At 35.3% G+C, this 22,324-nt stretch overlaps 1 protein-coding gene across 2 annotated transcripts in view; it reads right to left on the bottom strand.

Annotated features, from left to right (window-relative positions):
• LOC129257055 (uncharacterized) overlaps window positions 1–22,324 on the bottom strand; it is a 56,677-nt gene that overhangs the window by 19,690 nt on the left and 14,663 nt on the right. For both annotated transcript variants that reach the window (XM_054895284.2, XM_064097336.1), the window contains exons 14-37: window positions 22,071–22,187; window positions 21,535–21,647; window positions 21,114–21,165; window positions 20,495–20,670; window positions 19,889–19,973; window positions 15,787–15,903; window positions 14,870–15,131; window positions 14,403–14,560; window positions 13,454–13,560; window positions 12,993–13,110; window positions 12,381–12,506; window positions 11,651–11,803; window positions 11,187–11,342; window positions 10,595–10,697; window positions 9,591–9,740; window positions 9,001–9,178; window positions 6,708–8,400; window positions 5,911–6,107; window positions 5,331–5,441; window positions 4,423–4,700; window positions 3,876–4,065; window positions 1,888–2,008; window positions 1,052–1,255; window positions 254–398 (exon numbers count right to left, since the gene is read on the bottom strand). In XM_054895284.2, the coding sequence (XP_054751259.2) occupies window positions 254–398; window positions 1,052–1,255; window positions 1,888–2,008; window positions 3,876–4,065; window positions 4,423–4,700; window positions 5,331–5,441; window positions 5,911–6,107; window positions 6,708–8,400; window positions 9,001–9,178; window positions 9,591–9,740; window positions 10,595–10,697; window positions 11,187–11,342; window positions 11,651–11,803; window positions 12,381–12,506; window positions 12,993–13,110; window positions 13,454–13,560; window positions 14,403–14,560; window positions 14,870–15,131; window positions 15,787–15,903; window positions 19,889–19,973; window positions 20,495–20,670; window positions 21,114–21,165; window positions 21,535–21,647; window positions 22,071–22,187 (5,110 nt within the window). The remainder of the gene's footprint in view (window positions 1–253; window positions 399–1,051; window positions 1,256–1,887; window positions 2,009–3,875; window positions 4,066–4,422; window positions 4,701–5,330; window positions 5,442–5,910; window positions 6,108–6,707; window positions 8,401–9,000; window positions 9,179–9,590; window positions 9,741–10,594; window positions 10,698–11,186; window positions 11,343–11,650; window positions 11,804–12,380; window positions 12,507–12,992; window positions 13,111–13,453; window positions 13,561–14,402; window positions 14,561–14,869; window positions 15,132–15,786; window positions 15,904–19,888; window positions 19,974–20,494; window positions 20,671–21,113; window positions 21,166–21,534; window positions 21,648–22,070; window positions 22,188–22,324) is intronic.

Genomic DNA, 22,324 nt, shown 5'->3' with positions numbered 1-22,324 from the left:
GTCCCTCAGTGTTACAAAAAAACCTTTATATTATTGAAGCTTGTTCAATCTCTAAATCTAATAAAGTAAATATGCAGAATAAAACAAATTTATTTTAGAACTCTTATTACTTACTTTAGACTTCTAACTGCCTGGAATAGGCATGATACCTAACACATGGTGCTGTGGGATGGAAGTTGACCATCAATGTTAACAAAATAATTAACCAGTCAAGATGAACAGCTTTTAAAAATGTATAAATAGAATGACATACCTCCTGGTTCTAGAATATCATCAGAGACAGCCATGATTTGAAGCTCAACGGTAACTCCAGGCTTGATGCGTCCCACGGTGCACCGAGTCACATCCACATTCATCAATGATCCATATGGAATACCATCTTTCAAGACAAGATAACCCTGTGTAGTGTTGGAAAAAAAGTATGAATTATTCTACCAGATAGCTTTAGGAAGCATGAATGCTTGAAAGTTAACTACATAGGAGCAATGGTTATATATCCTGTCTGAATGGTAATGAGGACTTTACCCTTCAGTACTTGTACACTAACATCGTCTCAGACCCATGTCAGTCGATTTAGAGACACCTGCTCATGTATAGTTGTGAATAACTTTTAACACTTCTGAAAATATAATCTCAGAGTTGACAATGTTAAGAATGCTTGTGAGTTAACTGAATTACATTGCCCTTGGAGCATATTTCACATCAGCACTAGTGAGGTTTAATCTTGCAACACTAAAATCCATTTCCTGAGGATAAAGCAAGAGATGAAAAAAATATCAAGACCATTCTGAAATACGAAGAGCCATGTACACCATACCGATACATTGAAAATATTTTAAAGAGATACACACAACTCTTTCACCATATCACTTACACAGCCTTGAAAAATTTATCTTCAACAAAATCTATTCGAGAGCAAATATGATGACATCATTGTAAACAGTGTGTTATTATTCAGAATGAGATAAAAAGAAATCAACAATGAATTGAATTTCTTAATACAAGAAATCTATGGTGTATAGATACAAATATTACATTTTAGAAGACTGACCGTAAGGTTAGTGCCCTCTTCCTGCTCAAGCCGCTCCCACATGACATCAATTCCTCCAGGGTGCATCCCCTCAAGGCGTAATAATGGTGAGGTGGGTGGAGTCTTGGCTCTAATTGACAGCTGATTGCTCCCCCCACTCATAGTTCTACACACAACCTTGTTTGAGGAGTGGTCCAAGGACTGAGACTTTGAACCAGAACATGCCTATGTTTCCAGCACATCGATTGAATGAGACAGAAATGTAAATAAATGAGATTATTTCTCTCAATATAGACAAAATCATTCAATAAGTATGAAAATACAAACAATTAATCAAAAATGCTTTCACTTACTAAATTATTCTAACAATTCATAAAATTATATCAAACTATCATTGTGCATTGTCAAAATCATGTTTGAAGAGCATCTCCCAGTAACAATGAGGGATCAAAAGAGGATTTGAAGTGGTTGTTTGCTTTGTATTCCACACTTATACATCCTTGACTTAAGGGGTGGGGGTGGTGTCATCTTGTATATTCTTCAAAGGCATAGAAAATGTTATCAAATGGAAATGTGTTTTTCTCAAAGAGTATACAAACTAAGAGAACATTTTAAGTTAAGAAGTTGCAATGACTTTTGATTCAAATTCAATTTAATTCAATTAAAATCAATCATAAGTAAATATCAAAATCAATCATAAGTCTTGGAAATGATTGTTGAACTGCTTCTTGCAAAATAAACATTAAATTCATTTGCTAAAGTTGAGCTATCATCATTCACAAATTTACAATAGACTGCAAATAATTCTTTACTTAATACTCTTGTAAAACATGCCCAAATATAAAGGTAGACTATACCTTGATGTAGACATCAAATGTTTCTTCTTCCACTAGATCATCAAGAGTGTATTCACATTGAGATAATCTTTCCATCTCATTCAAAGATACCTCAGCTTGCTCTTTACCATTCACATAGATACTGAGGAAGAAACAAGAATAGAATAATGATAATAATAAGACATCATAAATAAGAAATACATATATACAATTAGCCAAGAGTCAACTGTATAATGCTGCTGGGATGAAAAAACATTGTATCTTAAAAAAAGATTAAAGTATTGAGAGCCTGCCATTAAACTATATCCAATAGGATAATCTTCCTGGGAGATGGACAGTTTATCACTTGATAGTTTATGTAGTAATGAAAACAAACAAAAAGTAATTTAAAAAAGTAGATACAAGGCCTTGTCGTCCCAGCCGTAAGTCAAAATTTCAAGCTACAAGATATAGTTTTATGTTTCACTAATTTTGCAATTCTGACAATACAAACGTTTTCATATCAACATGACCAATGATGCTCATGTAATAACCTGAAGTGGTAAATATAACATCCTGCTGATATGCTGGAGCAGACAAAATTCACAAAAAAACCTGTACCCTGATAGAAAAGAATTTTTATAGTACATATCTATTTTAACAAGTGGAATGCCTCTGGCCGTCTCACCTGCATCACGCGATTCAATATAGCAGCAGTGCTGATTTTGAAAACTACTATAACTCGCACAAGATGTTCAGTGATACTTGGTTACTCTTATTTCCACGTTTTATGAACTAGACCAATACACTTATAGAGATATGATGGCAATTCAACAAATACCCCCAACGTGGCCAAAGTTCTTTGACCTTACATGACCTTTGACTTGATCATGTGACCTGAAACTCGCACAGGATGTTCAGTGATACTTGATTACTATTATGTCCAAGTTTTATGAACTAGACCAACACACTTTCAAATTTATGGCTGTAATTCAACAAATACCCCAATTTGGCCAAAGTTCATTGACCCTAAATGACCTTTGACCTTGATCATGTGACCTGAAACTTGCACAGGATGTTCAGTAATACTTGATTACTATTATGTCCAAGTTTCATGAATCAGATCCATAAACTTTCAAAGTTATGATGGTAATTCAACAGATACCCCCAATTCGGCCAAAGTTCATTGACCCTAAATGACCTTTGACCTTGGTCATGTGATGTGAAACTCATGCAGGATGTTCAGTGATACTTGATTAACCTTATGTATAAGTTTCATGAACTAGGTCCATATATTTTCTAAGTTATGATGACATTTCAAAAACTTAACCTTAGGTTAAGATTTTGATGTTGATTCCCCCAACATGGTCTAAGTTCATTGACCCTAAATGACCTTTGACCTTGGTCATGTGACATGAAACTCAGGCAGGATGTTTAGTAATACTTGATTAACCTTATGGCCAAGTTTCATGAACTAGGTCTATATACTTTCTAAGTTATGCTGTCATTTCAAAAACTTAACCTCAGGTTAAGATTTGGTGTTGACGCCGCCGCCGCCGCCGTCGCCGTCGCCGCCGCCGTCGCCGCCGCCGTCGCCGTCGGAAAAGCGGCGCCTATAGTCTCACTCTGCTATGCAGGTGAGACAAAAACGAAAGAAATAAATAACCAATAACATGGAACATGCTGATTAACCCTCATAATGAATAGACTGATCTCATGACTATAATGAAGAGGTGTAAGATTTCTAGATGTTGAAATTTCTAGATACCAGCTTACATAAGTACATGCTTGGACACACCCTTCCATACTCTTCAAGATCTGGTAGAAAAAGGTGTGGTCTAGTAATATGCAAATTAACATGTATCTGTAATTAATGATCTTTGAGAGGTGAAATTCCCATATCAGTTATTCTGTACAATGTACACAAACAGTAGAGATCAACTTGTAGATGAAATGTAATAGAGGTATCAAATAACAAAACATATATAATATAACAAAAGTTTAAAACAAATGAAAACAATGAGACTCACATGTATCCACACAGATATTTGGATTTTTGTTTTGGCCATGTGATGGTGGCTGAATAGAGACTACTAGACGGTTTGAGACTGATTGTTGGTGGATCAGGTATCCGAGGACAGATGATTGTGATGCTGTTAGATGATCTCCGCATTCCTCCATTGGCTACCACAGTGGACAAACTAAGAGTACATTTAGATCCTGCAAAACATATATGTCAGAGTTGATTTAAAGACTTAATGTCATTAATCCATGATTGCAACAAATCAAAATAAACTTTAAACTCCTTCAGATTCTTTCATTTCTTATACCTGTAGCTCATTATTTTCAAGGAAAATACATATGACATCCAATACCAAAATAGAATTCTGTTTTCATATTTGACATCTATTTTAATTTAACTTTTCTTTTAGAATAGTTTATAATTTACAAATAAATTTTGCTACAAAGAACCCGCTCAACTAACTAGATTTGAAATTGTAACTAACAACGTTTACAAACTCAACTACCTAGATTTGAAATCCTAAATCTGTATCAAGATTTGTTATCTGAACTAACCAGGTTTGAAATCTCTGATGATCTTCTCGGTGAGTCCATATGGAATAGTTTCTCCTGATGATTTATTATTTTTCAGGAGGGCATAACCTTTGACCTCAATATCCTCATGACAACGACCTGGTTCCCAAGCAATGGTGACCTCATGCACACCAACTGAAGTTAGAGAAAGCTTTGGAGGCTTTGGACACCCTCCAGTGAGGATCCATGATGATGGAGAAGTCATCTTGATAGTTTTCTTCTTTTTGTCACTTTGCTTGTACACTGCAACAACACTCACTCTGTTGAATTTGTACAATAAATGCCAGTTGTGATAACAATTTCAAAATAAGTTTGTACAGAATCAAATCAAATGATCACCCATTGCCTGTTTGTAGAAATAGAAAATCTGTGCCAAAGGATTCTAGAAGAAATTGCTGAGAAATTAGCAAAACAAGCATGAACTTGTCAGGCCCTTTTCAATTCAAAGCAATAACAATACACTGTCCCACATGTGCTTGTCTGTGTTTGTGATCTTCAGTTTGATTGTTTTTCAGCTTAGATTCCATGATTTCACAAAGTACAATTAATGTAACTGTACCAGATCAAGATTCACAATGATAAAGGGAAAATTAATCTTCATTTTACAGAGTTTCAGATAAAATCAGTATTCACTGCATTACTACTTTCATTCATCTTCAACATTAAATGGGACAACCTGGTAAACACTATATATGAATATCTTAATCAAGTCTCTAAATCAACATTTTCATTAAAAAGACATTTGAATTAAAAAAAAGAGAGATGAAACAAACATTGTAAAAAAGTATACAACTTAACATAACTTTATCGGTTAGGTCACAGACATGAGTCTCAACTATGTCTAATGTGTGAAAATGATGTATAAAAATTGAGAAAGAATTAAAACTTACTTGTATCTTGTGCTTTCACAAAGTCCTTTGTTAAGGTCAAGTTGCACACCTCTACCAGCATTCCATTGGTGTCTTATGGAAATGACACCATCATCAGATTTCATTTCTTGTCTAGTAAAAGTCAATTGACAATGAAATATTCAATTAAACAGCAAATTTAAGAAATCAAAATTTACATTACGGTAAGAAATTTGTCCTTCTGTACTTTAATACAATTTAATATATCATATGCAGGATTTTATTGGTAGATGAACACAGAATTATGATATAATTTGAATTCAAAATTATTTTCATCTCTAATATTACCTTCTTATGAATAAGTAAATAAATGCATGAATACATAACTGAAGAAATGGATACCGGTAAATGAAAGATTGAGAAAATGAATGGATAAATAATTAATTAATCAATACTTAACCAAAGAACAAATGAATAGATGGATGAATGACTGAATATCTAAATGACTAAATACATAAACAAACAAATACAAAAATAAACAAATAAATAAAATAAATAATTGATAAAATAATGAATTGATGTATTAATAAGTGAATGAATGAGTGAATAAATATTCTTATACCTGGAATGACTGTTGACTTCCTGATCCACAAACTCCGTTCCTTCCACACAAACCATATAATGCTGAAGGGAAGGATGTGGTTTCATCGCACCTTCTCCTAATCCCTTGGCATCTTGTGAAGGAGAATACCAGTGAACAAACAGCTCTGGAACATTGGCAGAACTTTTAATTGCTTTCAACTTTGGACCAAACATGTCCTGCGTAGTCAGAAAGATAGAGAGAGAGAGAGAGAGGTGAGATAATGCACAAATTCTTGATATATGTACAACTGGAAGTGTCAGAGGCAGACAGTTGTAAATAGTTTACCTTTAACCAATGACAGATATTAATATCCATAACTAGCGCATACATTGAAAAAAAAAAAAAGTAAATGTGTGCTTTTGGCAAATGCACATGAATCCATATGAATAAATATGTGGTCCTGCTGATTTACTTAAACAAAAATACACCTCCCCCCCAAAAAAAACTACATGTATCATTGCACTAGTATATGAAGGTTGTCATTACTGATAAGTTGATAGTAACAGTCAGTGACCAATACTTCTCAACCAATCAAACCCAAGGATTTCACGGACATTACAATTAAATGACAGCTTATCAACAATGGCAACCTAAATGAACTGGTGGAGTGCATTATGGTTTAGGACCAAAAAGATGTAATAAACTGAACACAGTTATCAATTGTATGCTGTAATCAAATCTCTTCAGTAAGTCATACACAATTGATTGTAAATAATGACCATTTCTTGTTATATCACAGGGTCAACATAAATGTGTCTCAGTGCATTGTCACTCACCTTATTCTTCAAGTGGGTTTCATCAATGTCCTTGCAAGTTCTAGTCTGGGTATCTACATTCTGATCTAAAGCATGCTGTGCAAGTGCATTGCTAGACTTGTCAATAACATTATGATTTTCATCATGCAAAGCAGTGGACAGGGAGGTTGGGGACTGGAGAGGGTCTGAAGAACATTCAGTATGATCAGGACGTAACAAGTCTTGGTCATCTGTTTCATCTCTATTGTCTCCTTCATCTTTCTCATCAGTAGGATTTGATGCATCTTGGTGGTCTCTGGAAGCCAACAGTTCATCCTCTTTGTCATCATGAGCTCCATCTTGTCTGTCTTCCTTCTCACTTTCAACAATTCTCTCAACATGACTATGAGGGCTGTCCTCACTCAATGTAGGCTCCTTGGAGATATGGTTCACATACTCAATGTCATTCCTATCACCTTCATTATCTCCATCATCAATTCTTTGTTCAAATTCATATTCATCTTCTTGTTCTCCATAGTGCTGCTCATCTGCTGACATTGATTCATGTGGTGACCTAGGTACAATTGGAGGAGCACTTGTTGTAGTCTCAATTGATAATTGATTTAAGTATTTTTCTTCAATGTCTCTTGCCTCATCATCTCCTTCATTGTGATTTTTAATATCTCTCTTCTGATCTTCATCTGGCACATTTGAATCCTTGAGAAATTTCTCTTCCCCTACACTTCCCGTAATGTCACCTGCTGTTATTTCAGATTTTTCTTGTCCATCATCTTTGTCACTTTGCTCTGCCAAATCCGCTTTAGCACCACTGTCTTTTGATTCAGCAACATTGCAGGGTTCTCCTATATGATCACCTGACTGCGTGCATTGCAAATCCACATCCACATGGCTTTCTTGCTCAGGTTCAGCACCAATGTCTCCATTCAGTGCTACCTTTCCTTCTTGATTGGATAATGTTCCTGTATCATCATCTGGAAGACTTCTGTTCATGTCATCATTGTCAGTACCATGACTCTGGTTTTCTATGGCAAGACTGTCTCTGGTAAGATTTTCTTTTGGAAGACTTTCTTCATATTGGTTTTCCTCTGGAAGACATTCATTTAAAATTTCTTTGGAATTATGATCTTTATTTACGTCAATACTATCTTCATCATCATTTCTGTTCAAAAAATCTTCCGGTTGTGCTGGATCGTTCACAACCTCCAGGTGTCTATCAGAAGAGGTGGTTGCTACATCAACATTGTTATTGATTGCTGCATGCTCAACATCCTGTCGCTCTTCTTCAGGAGATATCTTGCTCATTGCATCCGACAACTTTCTGAGGTCACTGGTCGATGGAGGAGGATAGAGATCGCCTTCAATGATACCCTCGCCCATCTGAGGAACTCCTCTTTCAACTAATGAGGAAACTTCTATGGATGTTGGCTCTTCATGAAGATTATCTTGATAAACGGGAGGTGGAGGGATCTTGCTTATCTCTATAGGACTTCCTTCAGGTTCATCCATCTCTGGGGCAGTATCAACATTGGATGCAGGAGGCGTTTCATGCAGGATGCTAGGAGGCATGCTGCTGGGGTCGGCAGCGGGAAGGTCACATGCAGCAGTGTATGCAGGAGGGGAAACATGATCATACCCTACCTCTGGTTGCTCGTCTGTGTTTGTTAATTCGTTACCAGTACCTGGAGTGGTGATGCTATCTGGTTGGCTTGGGGTCCTATTTACAGATAAGGGAAGGGAGAGGGATGTAAATATATAGAGATATAGAGAGAGAGAAGGGAAGAGAGGGATGGAAAATAGAAGCAAATGAGTGAGAATGGGAGTAAAAAGAAGGGATTGAAAAACTGAATCAAAAAACACATCTAGACAGTGTTGATGTGATGTGATGATTGAATACAAAAAGCAGGATGAGGCACTGCACAAAGGTGAGGGTAGCTCCACCAATGGATATTCTTGAAGAAAATACCATTTGTAAGAAAGACATATCTCTTCAAGGATTGAGAATGGTTAATCCATTATCATGCATGCATAAATCATTTTTGAGTGACATCATCATTAAAATTGAAGAATTGTGCATGGCAGGTTGAAATTGTGTGCATTAAAATTACATAATACAATAGTACAAAAGAAAATAGCTATAGTACACTGCAAATTATCATTATCGAAGAAGAAATTGCTCAAAATTAAATGCATAACAATTAGGCCATAAAGTCATATCAATATATGTGACGATTAAATGAATGGTATAACAAATCTCTAAACTCAAACAGGAATTTTACCACAAAAAGTTACTTATTAAACAGACATATTTACTCACTCATCAGAGGTCTTTAATTCCTCACTACTTATATCCATCTTAACTTTTGCAGGAGTGAGTGTAGAGGTGGTAGCAGCAACTTCTGTTGTTGGATTGGATTCTAGAGGGGGCTCTCCTTCTTCTTTTATGGATTCTGTAGGCTCTGGTTGAAACTCAGGGAGGAGTATAACATCTGGACCTGCATGTATACCCAGAGTTGAAAAAAATATATATTACCTTACTTTCAGAACATCTTAAACATTTGAACTGTAAAGACTGAATCCTGGTTTAACTAAACCTGCATGGTCCCAGGCACAGTTTAATTTCAAAGGTGGTTTTATTTTTCTAATTTTTGAAAGTCTACCATTACAGACATTCCATTATCTGTATACATGTGTATGACATTCACTACTAATTAAATAAAAAACAAAACATTGAAGACAAACTCTGATTTTTAAGGATAGGATCTCACAGAATGCAATTTAAAATATCTGTCTGTGCAAACATATATTGGTTTGTACATTACATGATATGATATTCTTTTGTGTAAGAAGAGTTTTGTCTGTGATTTTACAGGAATTTACACAGAATAAACATGTGAGGTCTATTACCTGGAGGTTTGAGTGATCCTTCAAATATTTGGAGGTAGGGTAATCCTTCTAATTTCCTTGAATTTGGAACAGTTATAGAATCCACATTGAGAGGTAAACTGATATCAAGATCATTAGAGAGCAATATACTCTGCTCTTCTGAGGCTTCATCTGTGGAAGAAAACAATCAGAAGGTAATGGTAAAGGAAAGGGAACACATTCTCTCTGACTGTAATCATGCATGTCATTTCACAACCACCAAATACCATTGATGCATTGCATAACTTGACCTATTTTGATCTGCAATCATGCATTACATAACTTGACCTACATAACTTGATCTATTTTCACATATACTTGGTATTTTCAAAAGCAAGAAAATGAAATGTCAATAATTAAATTTTCTTACCAAACAATCTTGTCTCTTCCACATAATACACAGATGAATATAATAATGGTATCAATCAACTAGATGAAGATTTAAGTCTTACTCTACCTTAAAGTAGCTACCTTCTACTTCATCCTTTTTTTCAAAGCACTGTGATCTCCTTGGTACTATACAACAACTTTGTATCATTTCTTTCAGCAGGTCTGATACCCTTTATCAGGTAAATCAGTGTATAGTCAATAGACAGATTAGTCTTTTGTGTAAAGATTTCAAAGAGTGCTATTGAAGAACCACACAATGAGCCTCTTACACAAAGCTCTATTGTAATGAGAAGCAATGAAGAGGGATTTAAATAAATCTCCTTACAAAAGTAGGTCTTCATGTTTCATAGATTATGTGAGATACAAAGGGAGAGATAAAAAATAGTTATACCGAATGAATGAAGAGGTGGTGGGTTGGAAAAAACTTTACAGGGGACAGTCCAAATTTGCTTTTTTGTTTACTTTATTGGGAGATGTTGGAGAAATGTAATTAAACCTACTCTAAGAAAAAATACAATTGCTTTAACCATATTCACCAGCAATGCAAGAATAACATTCAGCAGTGAATGGTTTAATTTCATGGAGTTTTCTCATACCTGACTGCCTTGGGAGTGCTAACAAGTGTATTTTGAGAGGCTCTTCTGATGCACAATCTGTGATTGTTAGCCTGCAATGATTCTCTCCTTTCTTGGGAATAACCTAAGGATAAAAGCAGAAACCAAATGAATATTATTGTATGACTTTCAAATCGTGTTTTCTCAATAGGAGTTTAAGCAAAAAAAAAAAAAAAAAACCTTCTAAACTTGTTGGTAGATGATAGTGATGATCATACGTATGCTGATAATTTATGGTGATGATGATGATGATAGCAAATTTGAATTTCAAAAAGAACAAAAAAATATAAAAAAGTGTATACTGTATATACACACATGTGATTGTAAGATTTTAATTACATTGTACAAATATAATGCATATAATGCATTTAAGAAGAACATACGTGCAGTATCTATAGAGATATGACAAATGGCACACTTTGCCGCAAGAAACAGATGTGAGGAAGGAAGATTTATCTTTTTATAAAGAAAATTCTTAAGGATAAAGCTTTGTTTAATACAACACACCAGAAATACCAAATCCATGTATATCTGTAATTAGCTCAGCACACAATTGTTTGTATTAATTACTTACCTCCTCCCCATACTGCATGCCACTAACATAGAGTTGATACTTGAGTTCATCCATTGACAGAGGGATCCAGATGATGGGTAGCTGACCTTTGACCTCAGTGATCTCACTGGAGAGAACTGGACCACCGTGTTCACAAACAGTAGGACAATCAAACATCTGAGAAAAAAACCCATATAATTATCACTAATAAAACTGAGAACAGGCTTTTTATCTATCTGTTAAAGATAAATGACGCCAAAGTGCTAATCAGATCATCATTAATTCTACTTTCACCACATCAGTCATCCTTATTGCACAAGCTTTCTAAATGTGAATCATAAAAAGAGAATTGATTTAAAGTGAATGTTTTTTTAATTCATATTATTAAAATCAAGCAATTATACAAGTTAAAAAAGAAGATTATTTCACTTTGCCATTGGGAGGCATAGAAAATGAAAGTTGTATAAAGCAAAATGATTTCATACCAATTTCATGGACTCATGTGGCAAGAATGAAGACATGGTTGGCATGGCAACAACTGATATTAAATAGGAGGCTCCGCCCACAAAACCACTGATTCCAATACTCTGGCATGGAGGCACCAGGTTGTTATGATAACAGACACCATTGATATAGATCTGAAGATAAAAGTGATATTCATAATAAAAAAGATAAACAAAAAGATATATGTTACAAAGTGAAACATATAAATTGTTACATCACAGTTTAGAAAATATACTATTTCTTGAACAACAGTTCATATGGATTATATCATTTGATATTAACTTTGTGGGCAGAACTACACTAGCTTTTTCATTGTATTTGGTAGTGATCTAGTACATTCATATATTTTTTTTTAACAATAAACTTGCCATCAACTCAGTGGTAGTACAAGAGAAAAGGGTTTTCAGCCAATTCAATTTACAAATTATTAATCAGCAGCATTTGGTGTTATGACATTGGTGGTCTTATAATCTCATAACAATATAACAATGAAAGGTTGCTAAATTATAATTAAACTTTAAGGTCAAAAAGGCTTTTTCTAGAAATACAAAAATGAACAGAAACTTGAAAATCACTATATAATTATTATTTAAAAAAAATTTTACAACTCAATGTGATCATGTACATATAAACATGCTATGTTTAATTTCTAATAAAACTATCACGCTGACATATCCCACGGCAATGAAAAATATATCTGAGTGAACTCACATGGTAAGCTTCCACTAAATGTCTGTAGCGTGCTTCAGGCAATTCCCAGTAAAGCTCCACTGTATGAGAGTTGCGTCTCCATCCTTTGATAACTGGTATACACTGCAGCCATTGCCAAAGGCTTGTCTATCAGTAAAATAATTCATCAATAAAACATTATTACAGTAAAACAAATATTCCAACTTAAATTGCAATATAAAATGTTTATTCCCAAATATGTTATTAAAATATGCATTTTCTGTTTTTCTTTTCATTTTGATATCAACATTTTCTCGAAATTCATAACTCACATTTGTTTTTGACGGGGATGGATTAGGGGCGGAAAGATGAGCCCTCACCATATTAACGTTTTTGAAGAGCATATGAAGAGCATCAAAATTTGAACAACTAAAACAGACTATGGTCACATCATCCTAAAGAACTCATGAGATTGCTTGATAAAGAGAGGACTGCTGGAAGTCATCTTTATTCTAAAAAAAAATGTAGCCATTTATTTAGCATTAGGAATCAGCAGAAAAGAAAAAAACATTGTTGATTGTATTCTTTTAAAAGAAACTATTATCACATGAGGGAAGGTGTACAACATCATTTATTTTTAAATGAAAGACTTACTGGACCATGGGTTTCCTGAAGCTGCTGTTCTTCAAATTCCTCTGTTGCTATGGAAGCCGCATCATTGTCATCATCATTCTCAGACTCTCCATCTGTTCCTTCTAAAACCCAATATCTCCTATAAGATGGAAAAAACATTTCATTACAAAATATCACAATAACTAAATACAAATTAAAAATTCATTCACACATTATGATAAAAATTCAATAAAATAGTAATAATTGCAGCCAGCTGGCTGAATACAACTAATCAAAGATCTTATAAAATAATATTCAGACATTCATTAAGTTGTCGATCATTTCATTTCATAACTACCAAATATTGCATACCATGTCACCCTTACTTATTTCATTAGAAAGAGCATGACAACTGCATATTGTTTTGAGGCAATTGCATTTATATAATTCTGATTGCTAGATTTTCAATCAAGAAAATAGAATAAAAGATGTGTAAACCTTACCCTGATGTGAAAATCTCACTTGGTAGTGCATGATCACTATGGGATATCGCTCTCAGGATGTGAAGGCCAGATCGTTTCAAGATGATACCTTGGTCAGCTTTCAACACCTAGTGTGCATAGCAGAAAAAAAAATGAAGAGATGACGATGGTGGTGTACTTCATTATGGGTTACCATATATTTCTTATCTTTGGAATACAATCTGAAATCGGTTTCAAATTTGTATACTAAGGATTTTAAGAGTACATAAGCCGTGCTACAGTCAGCGTGATTAGATTTCAGTATTGTAGAGTGCTTAAACAGTTCTGATGGAGTAAGCATTACGTGAGCAAAACTATTAATCTTAATCTACACAAAAAAACAAATCTAAGGCTTTGACAGAAAATACAAATTATTAGTCTTAATTTATACAATAAAACAAATCATAGGCTTTGACAGAAATTTCAACAAGCAAATGAACTTTAACTTGCAAACCATTCTTATGTTACTTCTCTTTATCTTAAAGAACTTCCAGAAACCTCCAGCCTACCAATGTGCTTCTATCTCTTTCTCATAGTACATGAAAGGAATTACAGAATTATTTCTGTTCTGAAACATGTTAAACCTTATCAATAAATAATTACATAATAAATGACTTTGCAATAGCAGTAAAAAAAAGGTTGGCAGCAGTTAGTTTTACTGAAAAACTACCTTAATGTGGAAACCAACAAAAATGTGGCAGTCAATAATGCAGACTACTATACCATGGCCCAGTAATATAAAATATAATATGATTGATTGTAAAAATCAAATGTAATTACAAGCCTATGGCATACTGTGTACAATAACAATAATTGTAAATCTTAATTTTATCTCTTAAAGTCTTTAGATCTGATACCAAATGTCATTGATATATGTCTAACAATGAATGCTTATAATGTCTATATGAAAAATGAATATATTGAGTCTTACCCTTGTTGTTGACCCGTTTGGCTCTGGGATAGAACCATCTAGGGTGTAATAGATTGTAGCATCTGATTGGCCAGAGGACAGGTCAATCCGATGACCCCTCTGAACAACTCCACCAGTACAGTCTACACATGTTGGTGAAGGGGTAGTGATGAATGTATCTGCAGTATGGATAAGATGACAAAAGAAACAGGAATTTGAAATAATCATTTACTAAGTTGGCCTTCAGATATGAATTCAGTTAACCTAAGAATTATACTTCAAGAATTAATACAAGAGTGGGTGCAAACTCCTGAATAAATAAATATTTAAAAAATTCAATATTATTGTTGTTAGAAGGTCATGTATCAATTACGTTCAACTGGTGTGTTAACACAGGAAATGAGAGGTACCTTTTTTTTTTAGATTTGGGTAGTGATCATGAAATGGCGTTTTGTGCTTGAAACCTCATATGAAAGGGTGTGGCCTACCTGAATCCCATACCCGGACACATCCTACACTATTCCTGGCTCCCTTAGATCTGACATAGAATGTCCCTGCCTGCTCCCAGGTGTGTGAGTAGCTACCCAATGCCTGCATTGGTCCACTGGTGAAGCCTCCCTCAGACTCTGGCACAGGGGACGATGTCAGGATGCTGCTGGAAGCATTCTCTTCATCTGGAGAAGTTACCATGGTGATGTTGTGAAGCTCTTGACTGCTTACTTCCTTCCATGACCAAACTATTGACTGACCCTGTGAGAAAAACGTGAGGGGGGGGGGGGGTTAAAAGTCACAAAATGATTAGAATTCATTTTTAAAAGGAAAACTCCAATACTTAGTGAGCTTGCACCCTAGCAATAAAAAGAATTTCATGAAGGACTTTCTAACAACAGTTTCTCCGAAGTTAATATGCAAATTGTCTAATCTGGTTTGTAAAAAGGGCTTTATGCAATATTACAAAACAAATTACCATAATACCGGGAGCCTTGCTCTCACTGAAATATTCCATGGAAATCTTGGTTTTGATTGGATGTTGGATAAACCATTAATTTCAAAGCCAGAGTCTGTGGTAAAGTTTATGCTATGGACCAAAATAATCATTGAAGGAGCACCATTCTACACCTGCCGTATTAGAAAATTTGGACCATGGACTATGAATGTAAACAACCCTTCAGACAATATAAAGGATGTTCTTCAATGAAACTTATGAAGCCTTACAATTTGAGATATCCAAACATATTAGCTCCTGGGGCATTTATCTTGCCGTTAAATGTTAATTAAGCCATCAATGACAACTATCATTCTGTGGTAGCTCAAAAGTAAATCAAACTTTAGGCTCCCATGTAAGTTACAATTTACAATTTCCTTTAAGTATATATTATTGGGAATTTTGTAATATAGAACTCACCTTCTTAATGTTGATTGTTTGTGGATGAAATCCTCTGCTGTTGACTCTAACAATGGTTTGATCTTTAGGCATGCTCACTACAACACTGCTCAAAACGGCTTTGCTACTGTGCTCATACTGAAAAGAAAATGATAAACATCTGCAATTTTGAAATTTGGGTATCATTTGGGTAAATCTGATATCATTCTAGAGTATGACATGGACATTATATACATGAAGCAATCGATTCAGAGCCAGTCCCAATCAGGAAGTATTGAGAACTCCAGTTCATTCAGTCAGGGCACAGCCCAAAATCGGGGCCCAAGAAATTTGAGGGATAGCGAAAGATATCCCAATAAATCACAGAGGTCACCAAGAAGTTCAGAAAGGTCACCATGAAATACCATTCAACGAAGGAGCATGCATCAAAAACACCTCAATCTTTGCATCAGAACAAAAAAAAATCCCATCAAAGATTGAGATCTACTGAGAAGACCCCATCTAGGTACTGTAATGCCAGTTACAGACTGAGGAAGGAGAGCTCCAGAAGCGTTAGAAATCTGACGAGGCTGAGGGAAGCTGGACATGATGGTGGATCTGTTTTTGGAATGTAACACATCATCCATCCAAATACTCAAAGATGTAATCCTCACACGCAAAACCGAAAGATACGTCACCAAACGAGGGCCCATTGACATTTTTACCGAAGAAATCAAAAGACTGCTGGGTGAATCAGAACTGTATATAAACTTCATAAAGACTATATCTTGCATGATTTGCAGAAAAGAACAAAGAGAAAGGACTTTTAAAAGAAAAAAATCTGCAATATCGTTTAGTTTAAGCCATTTAAATCTAAGATGATTTGAACTTTTGAGTACATGTTAGCTGTACGTGGTTCAGTTCATGTATAGATATATTGTATTAAAAAAATAAATGATGAAGTTATATTTGGATATTTGCATTTATATAATTTGGTTCATAGACATGAACATTTTGTTAATGTATACAATGATAGCATGAAGTAAAATTGATAACAATGTATAGTTTGAAAGACACACATTTAATGACCTATAATCCGCCTCAATCCTCCTATATTATCCAATTCCGGTCAAGTTGAACTTAAGTCACCCTCAATGACACTCACGGGTGCCTCTGTCACGTGACATAACACAATATATCACACAAGACACCCCATAATACATGACACAGAATACATTCACCAGCCTGGAAGATCCAGGTAAAATGACTACCACCACTTTATTTCATACTTATACATTTAGTATATATATATGTATTATATGACTGCGCTATTGTTGAACTGTACATACGTGTATCTGTTATTCTTTGTGTGCTATTCATATGTTTTATTTTATTTTGTTTATCTGTTATAGAGCCCATGAAGCAGGTTTGAAGCTGAAAGCTTGTCAAAATATATTTGTGGCTATATCAGCAATGTCCAATTGTTTTGTATTTTCTAATTTCATCTATGTAGTACATATATATATTTATAAAAATCTAAAAAGTGCCTAAAATAATAAAAATAATAATAAAGACAGAAGATAACCTAAATTCAAAATACTGAATATACAAGACGGAGAACATATTTTTGCAGCAAGTTTTTTGTTATATTTTTATACAGGTGGCTGCACGGTATGGTTAGTAGGTGACTCAGTTCTATACTGGGCATGCTGATATGTGTCCCAAAGGCCATCAGGAGGGATGGATCTCCAGTGACAGTACAGTGGTTGGGGAAGTGCAGACTGCTCTCGTGCAGTCTTCCATGGACAAAAATGGGAACGGAGCAAGCCTACCCTCTCCTTTATGTGAGAAATGAACAAAGAGAATCTCAAAGAGAATGCTTTTCATCCATGTGCGGGAGCTGTTAGACACGCTTCTGGTTACTTTCCCAGGTGTTTGCATTATTTGGTCAGACATACTACCTCACATCACTTTCATGGTTTCTCCTTAAAAGAACAACCAAGGATCGATGGGGTAAGACGGGCTGTGAAAAACAAGGCAAGGTTTTGGTGTCTTACGCATGGAGGCGGGGCAATCAAGCATCCAGATATAAGTCACATTAGGCGCGATCTATTCAGGTCGGGCCGTATCCATTTGTCAAACCTTGCGGTCACGTAGATCAATAGATACCGCACATAAAAGGTGCCGCAAAAAAGATAAGGGGCGCGCAGTATAAACAGCCGACCACGTCACACATACAAGTAGGGGAACAAGAAACTGCCGGAACTTTTTATGTTTTTTCGTTGGCAGGTCGACGGAAACCCAAAAAGGTTATCCTCGGGGACACTATCATATACTGTGCGACGGGTTATGCAAGTCACATTAGTCATCAATTCCTGGGGCTAGACGCTGACGTTGTGTGGCATGGCATTCAAGGCCTCAAATTGCATCAGGTGGAGCAGTCCATCCGAGGTCCAGTATTTAATTCAGCGTCCTATGTTATGATCCATGTTGGAACTAATGACATCGAGTCCTTACCCAAGAGAGAGTTACTATGCAGAATAGAGGCACTCCGGCAAGTGAAGTTCCTTCTACCTTCCTTCATCGTGATATGGTCGTGTATCTTCCCTCATGTAACTTATGCAGTTTGACCACGAGGAACAGCCCGCAATTGACAGGATTAAGAGGGCTGCGAACAGATATGCCAAGTTAACGTGCCACTATTTAATAGGGTTCGTGGTCGAACATGAACAGATCACATATGACAACCAACTGTTGTATCGCCCGGATGGAGTTCATCGGTCGGAGTCAGGCTTGGCCGTCTTCCTTGAAAGTTCACGTGATGGCCTTTATGGGGACATTATCTTACCATGGATGTGTTGAGACGTGCAGGTTCCCACATATGTTTATTTATCGGAAAAACATTAAGTAGTTCACATCCTGTTCAAGTTTGGTTTCTGTATGCCACACGTGTCTTTGTTTTATTTCCTCTCTTGATGTTGTACCTTGGGTAGTTTTTGTCAACTTTCTTTGTTACATTTTTTCATTTAAAATCTAATCCACATGCAATTTTCGTGCAAAAATAGGATGGTTTTTCTGCAGATATAATTCAGCCGGTAATTCTTTAACATTGTGCTTCTCAGTATCAATTAGGTATTAATCCTTTAATTTTTGTCTTGTTATGTTATTTCATAATTATTACGGAAGCATGCTCAGCCCAATTAATTTGAAATATTGGGGGTAACATGAATTAAGTCACATGCAGTGATTTGTAATAGGTATTACATCATAACTTTCCACTCGTTGTTGCCACAATTCTTGAAGGATAACACAATTATTAAGGTTACAGCACAGTACAAGAAAAGAGGTGGGCAGGATAGGCCTACATTATTCAACCAGTTTACCATTTATCATGTTAAGTTGTAAATGGACAATCTTTACGGGATACGGATTCAATTAAGAGGGCCAGCTGAATGACATGACGCTCATGTGTTATATGTGTTTACTGCAATAAGGATGTTGCTTGGGGGAGACAGCACATTAAGGCATCAGACCTTGGAGCAGTTGGGAGGTTTGACAGATTCAGGGCTAGTCAAGGGTGTTATTTGGCAGCTGTTCACTTGATTTCCCAGTTATCGCATGGTATGTAGGTGGTTTTTGGACCAGTCACCTAGTCACTCAGCGGTTATGCAGGAAGTTGTAAATTGATCATAGATGGCGTTAACTTATGACTGGGAATGTCTGTGTTGACTGGGAGCTTTCCCGGGTTTCAGGTTTTAACGCTGGTGGTCACCTTATGACTAAGGTAGGTGCCAAATTTGTACCAGGGTAATTATTTAATAAAGGTCATATGCACAAAAATGTTATTAAGTGAAGTGGACATTAATGATATGTAGCAAATGTTTAAGGCTGAAATACGTGTACATACAAAATTATATTGGTAACCAAAGTTTATCATTTGTTGACGATATCTATGAAATATTAAATCCACAATCAAACGGCAAATATACGAAGTGGTGTTATATGTCAGGTAGAGATGAAATCATACAGGAATATACTTCATACCATGTCTGCTTTAATAAGACCTTGATAACTTAATGTCATCTAAGAAATAAGTGGGTTTTTTACACTAACATGATGACAATAGACAATTTGTTGTACCTACCATGAATTTTTCTCCTTTGTTCGAGAAAGCTTTGCTATAATAATGGAAGACTCCTGGATTTGTGAACAATAAGGCACAGCATCTCCTAAACAAAAATAATCAAATAAAACAAACAGTGAGGATTATACTTTGATACTATTATGAAAGATAATCTTTGTTGGTAAAAGAAATAAATAAATACAACTTTTGTCTCAACACACCAGAAAATTTACATCAGGACAATTGCGGAGATTCGTAAATAAAATGAAACTGAATTGCTTAATACCCTAATACATTCTTTAAACACTTTACAAATCAGATCAGAACAAGCCTCTATCATGCATCTTAAAACAAATAAGCCACGTTTTAAGACTTATATTTAACTACTCATCTACACTTTAATAACATAACTCCAAACTCTGCCAAATTTTATATGTTATAACACACGTCTCCCATCTGTCTGCTTCAGAAATATTCAAATTATTATATATATTGAGGTGCACATCATCCTATATTAATAGGGAAAAGTGGGAAAGTAGAATTGCTTTTACCCTACCGATAATTATTCCATATAAAAGTTAATATATAAGAACAAACTGAAATGAAATCAATATACATCTTAGATACCTTGGTGAAACTGAATCCTGAGTGTATTTCTGGAGCTCAAATACTTCCTGAGTACTGCTAACACTGACCAACTTGTGCTTCCTTAACAATGGCCACACCCAGGCTACACAGTCACCTGACCTGACTGATACAGGGTCAGGGGTCAATGCATTCTTGGAAGCGATAACCTGGTGCACCTACAAAGGTCAAAGTTCAAATTGTGATATTGTGATAAAGGTAGAAATGTTGGGATTCAGAATAATTGATCAACAGTCAATCAAACACTGATATGTATTACCCTCAGGAATATTTCTTTTCAAATACCTATTATTGACAATAGAGATCTGATGATCCTGTTATTTTGAAAATGAGTTGTACCCTGAAAGGAAGAAAATATATTACATTGACTCTCATCAAGAACAGAAAGTCATTTTGGCAAATCCTTGTCTGGCTGCTCTAGCATATAAGTACTAGATAAGTATATAAAATAAGACTTTCCCAGTAAATCAAGTATGATTTACATAATAGAATGATTTGACTCACATTAAAAAATAAGTTCTAGGAGTATTAAATGTAACATTATGGTCAGTCACCCTGTAAATATTTCAATAAGATTCTGATATTATCTTTTGATGCCTACCTTAGGTTGAGGAACTGTCATAATTGCTCCATATAGATTTGGCAAACCAGCACTGCATTAGACAGAAATAGAAATAGAATATGATCATCAACTCCATATTAAGTATAAAGTAATTTATTTGAAGTAGTGGTAAATAAAAATGAATGGCATCCACTTTTCAAATTACAAAAACTATGATTTTATTTTAAGTTGGTGAATTTCAAGGCTATGAAGGAAAATCAATTAAAGCTGTAAAATAAAGTGCTGCACCATCAAAAAGTATCAGTATTCAAATTCTCTAGACATTTCTATTTTTATACTCTCCACTGATCTATTTACCTTGTGGATGCATATATCCAGGAATATTTGAAGTAAAGGTTACATGTATTTATCTTTTTTGTCGTGTGGCGACATTAAAATAGACCTAAAAGCATAATCTCACCTGTGATAATATACAACGCCTTCTCTCTCAAAGCAAGTGTGAAAAGCACCAGGACTTTCTACTGGAAGTCCACTGCAGAAACCAGATGTTATGGGTTCACCTTGTTGAGATACCTAATCAAACATGTTACCCCCCCAAAAAAAGATATGTTATGACAATACAGAGATACTAACATCACTAGGAAACAGTAGGCCTACATCCTCCCTCAAATTGTAATGTACATGTATGTGTTAACCAGTCTTACCTAATGATATTGAATGGTGTATGTACACAGATCAATATTCACCACACATGGTCTCCTGGTGAATAGAGAGGAGATGAGATTTGTAACCAGTCTTACCTGAATGATATTGTGTGGTGTATGTACACCAACCCATATCCACCACACACGATCTCTCGGGTGAATACAGAAGAGACGAGCTTCGTAACCAGTCTTACCTGAATTATATTGTGTGGTGTATGTACACCATTCCATATCCACCACAAACAATCTCTAGGGTGAATACAGAAGAGATGAGTTTTGTAACCATATTTACCTGAATGATATTATGTGGTGTATGTACACCATTCCATATCCACCACACACGATCTCCAGGGTGAATAGAGAGGAGATGAGGTTCGTAACCATTCTTTGTGATCTTGATGGTGTGATCCTTTAATAAAATTGAAAAAAGACAAAATGAAAATTATTAGTCACTACTGGTAAAATTTTAAACAGATTATAAAACAGGGGAGCGTTTCATGAAAGGACTTGTCAAACGTTTTATCCGACAAGTACTATGGTAACAGT

This window comes from Lytechinus pictus, chromosome 3 (genome assembly GCF_037042905.1).
Source record: "Lytechinus pictus isolate F3 Inbred chromosome 3, Lp3.0, whole genome shotgun sequence".
Classification (NCBI taxonomy): domain Eukaryota; kingdom Metazoa; phylum Echinodermata; class Echinoidea; order Temnopleuroida; family Toxopneustidae; genus Lytechinus; species Lytechinus pictus.
Note: the sequence above shows the minus strand (reverse complement) of the source record. Positions and strands in the feature narration are given on the sequence as shown.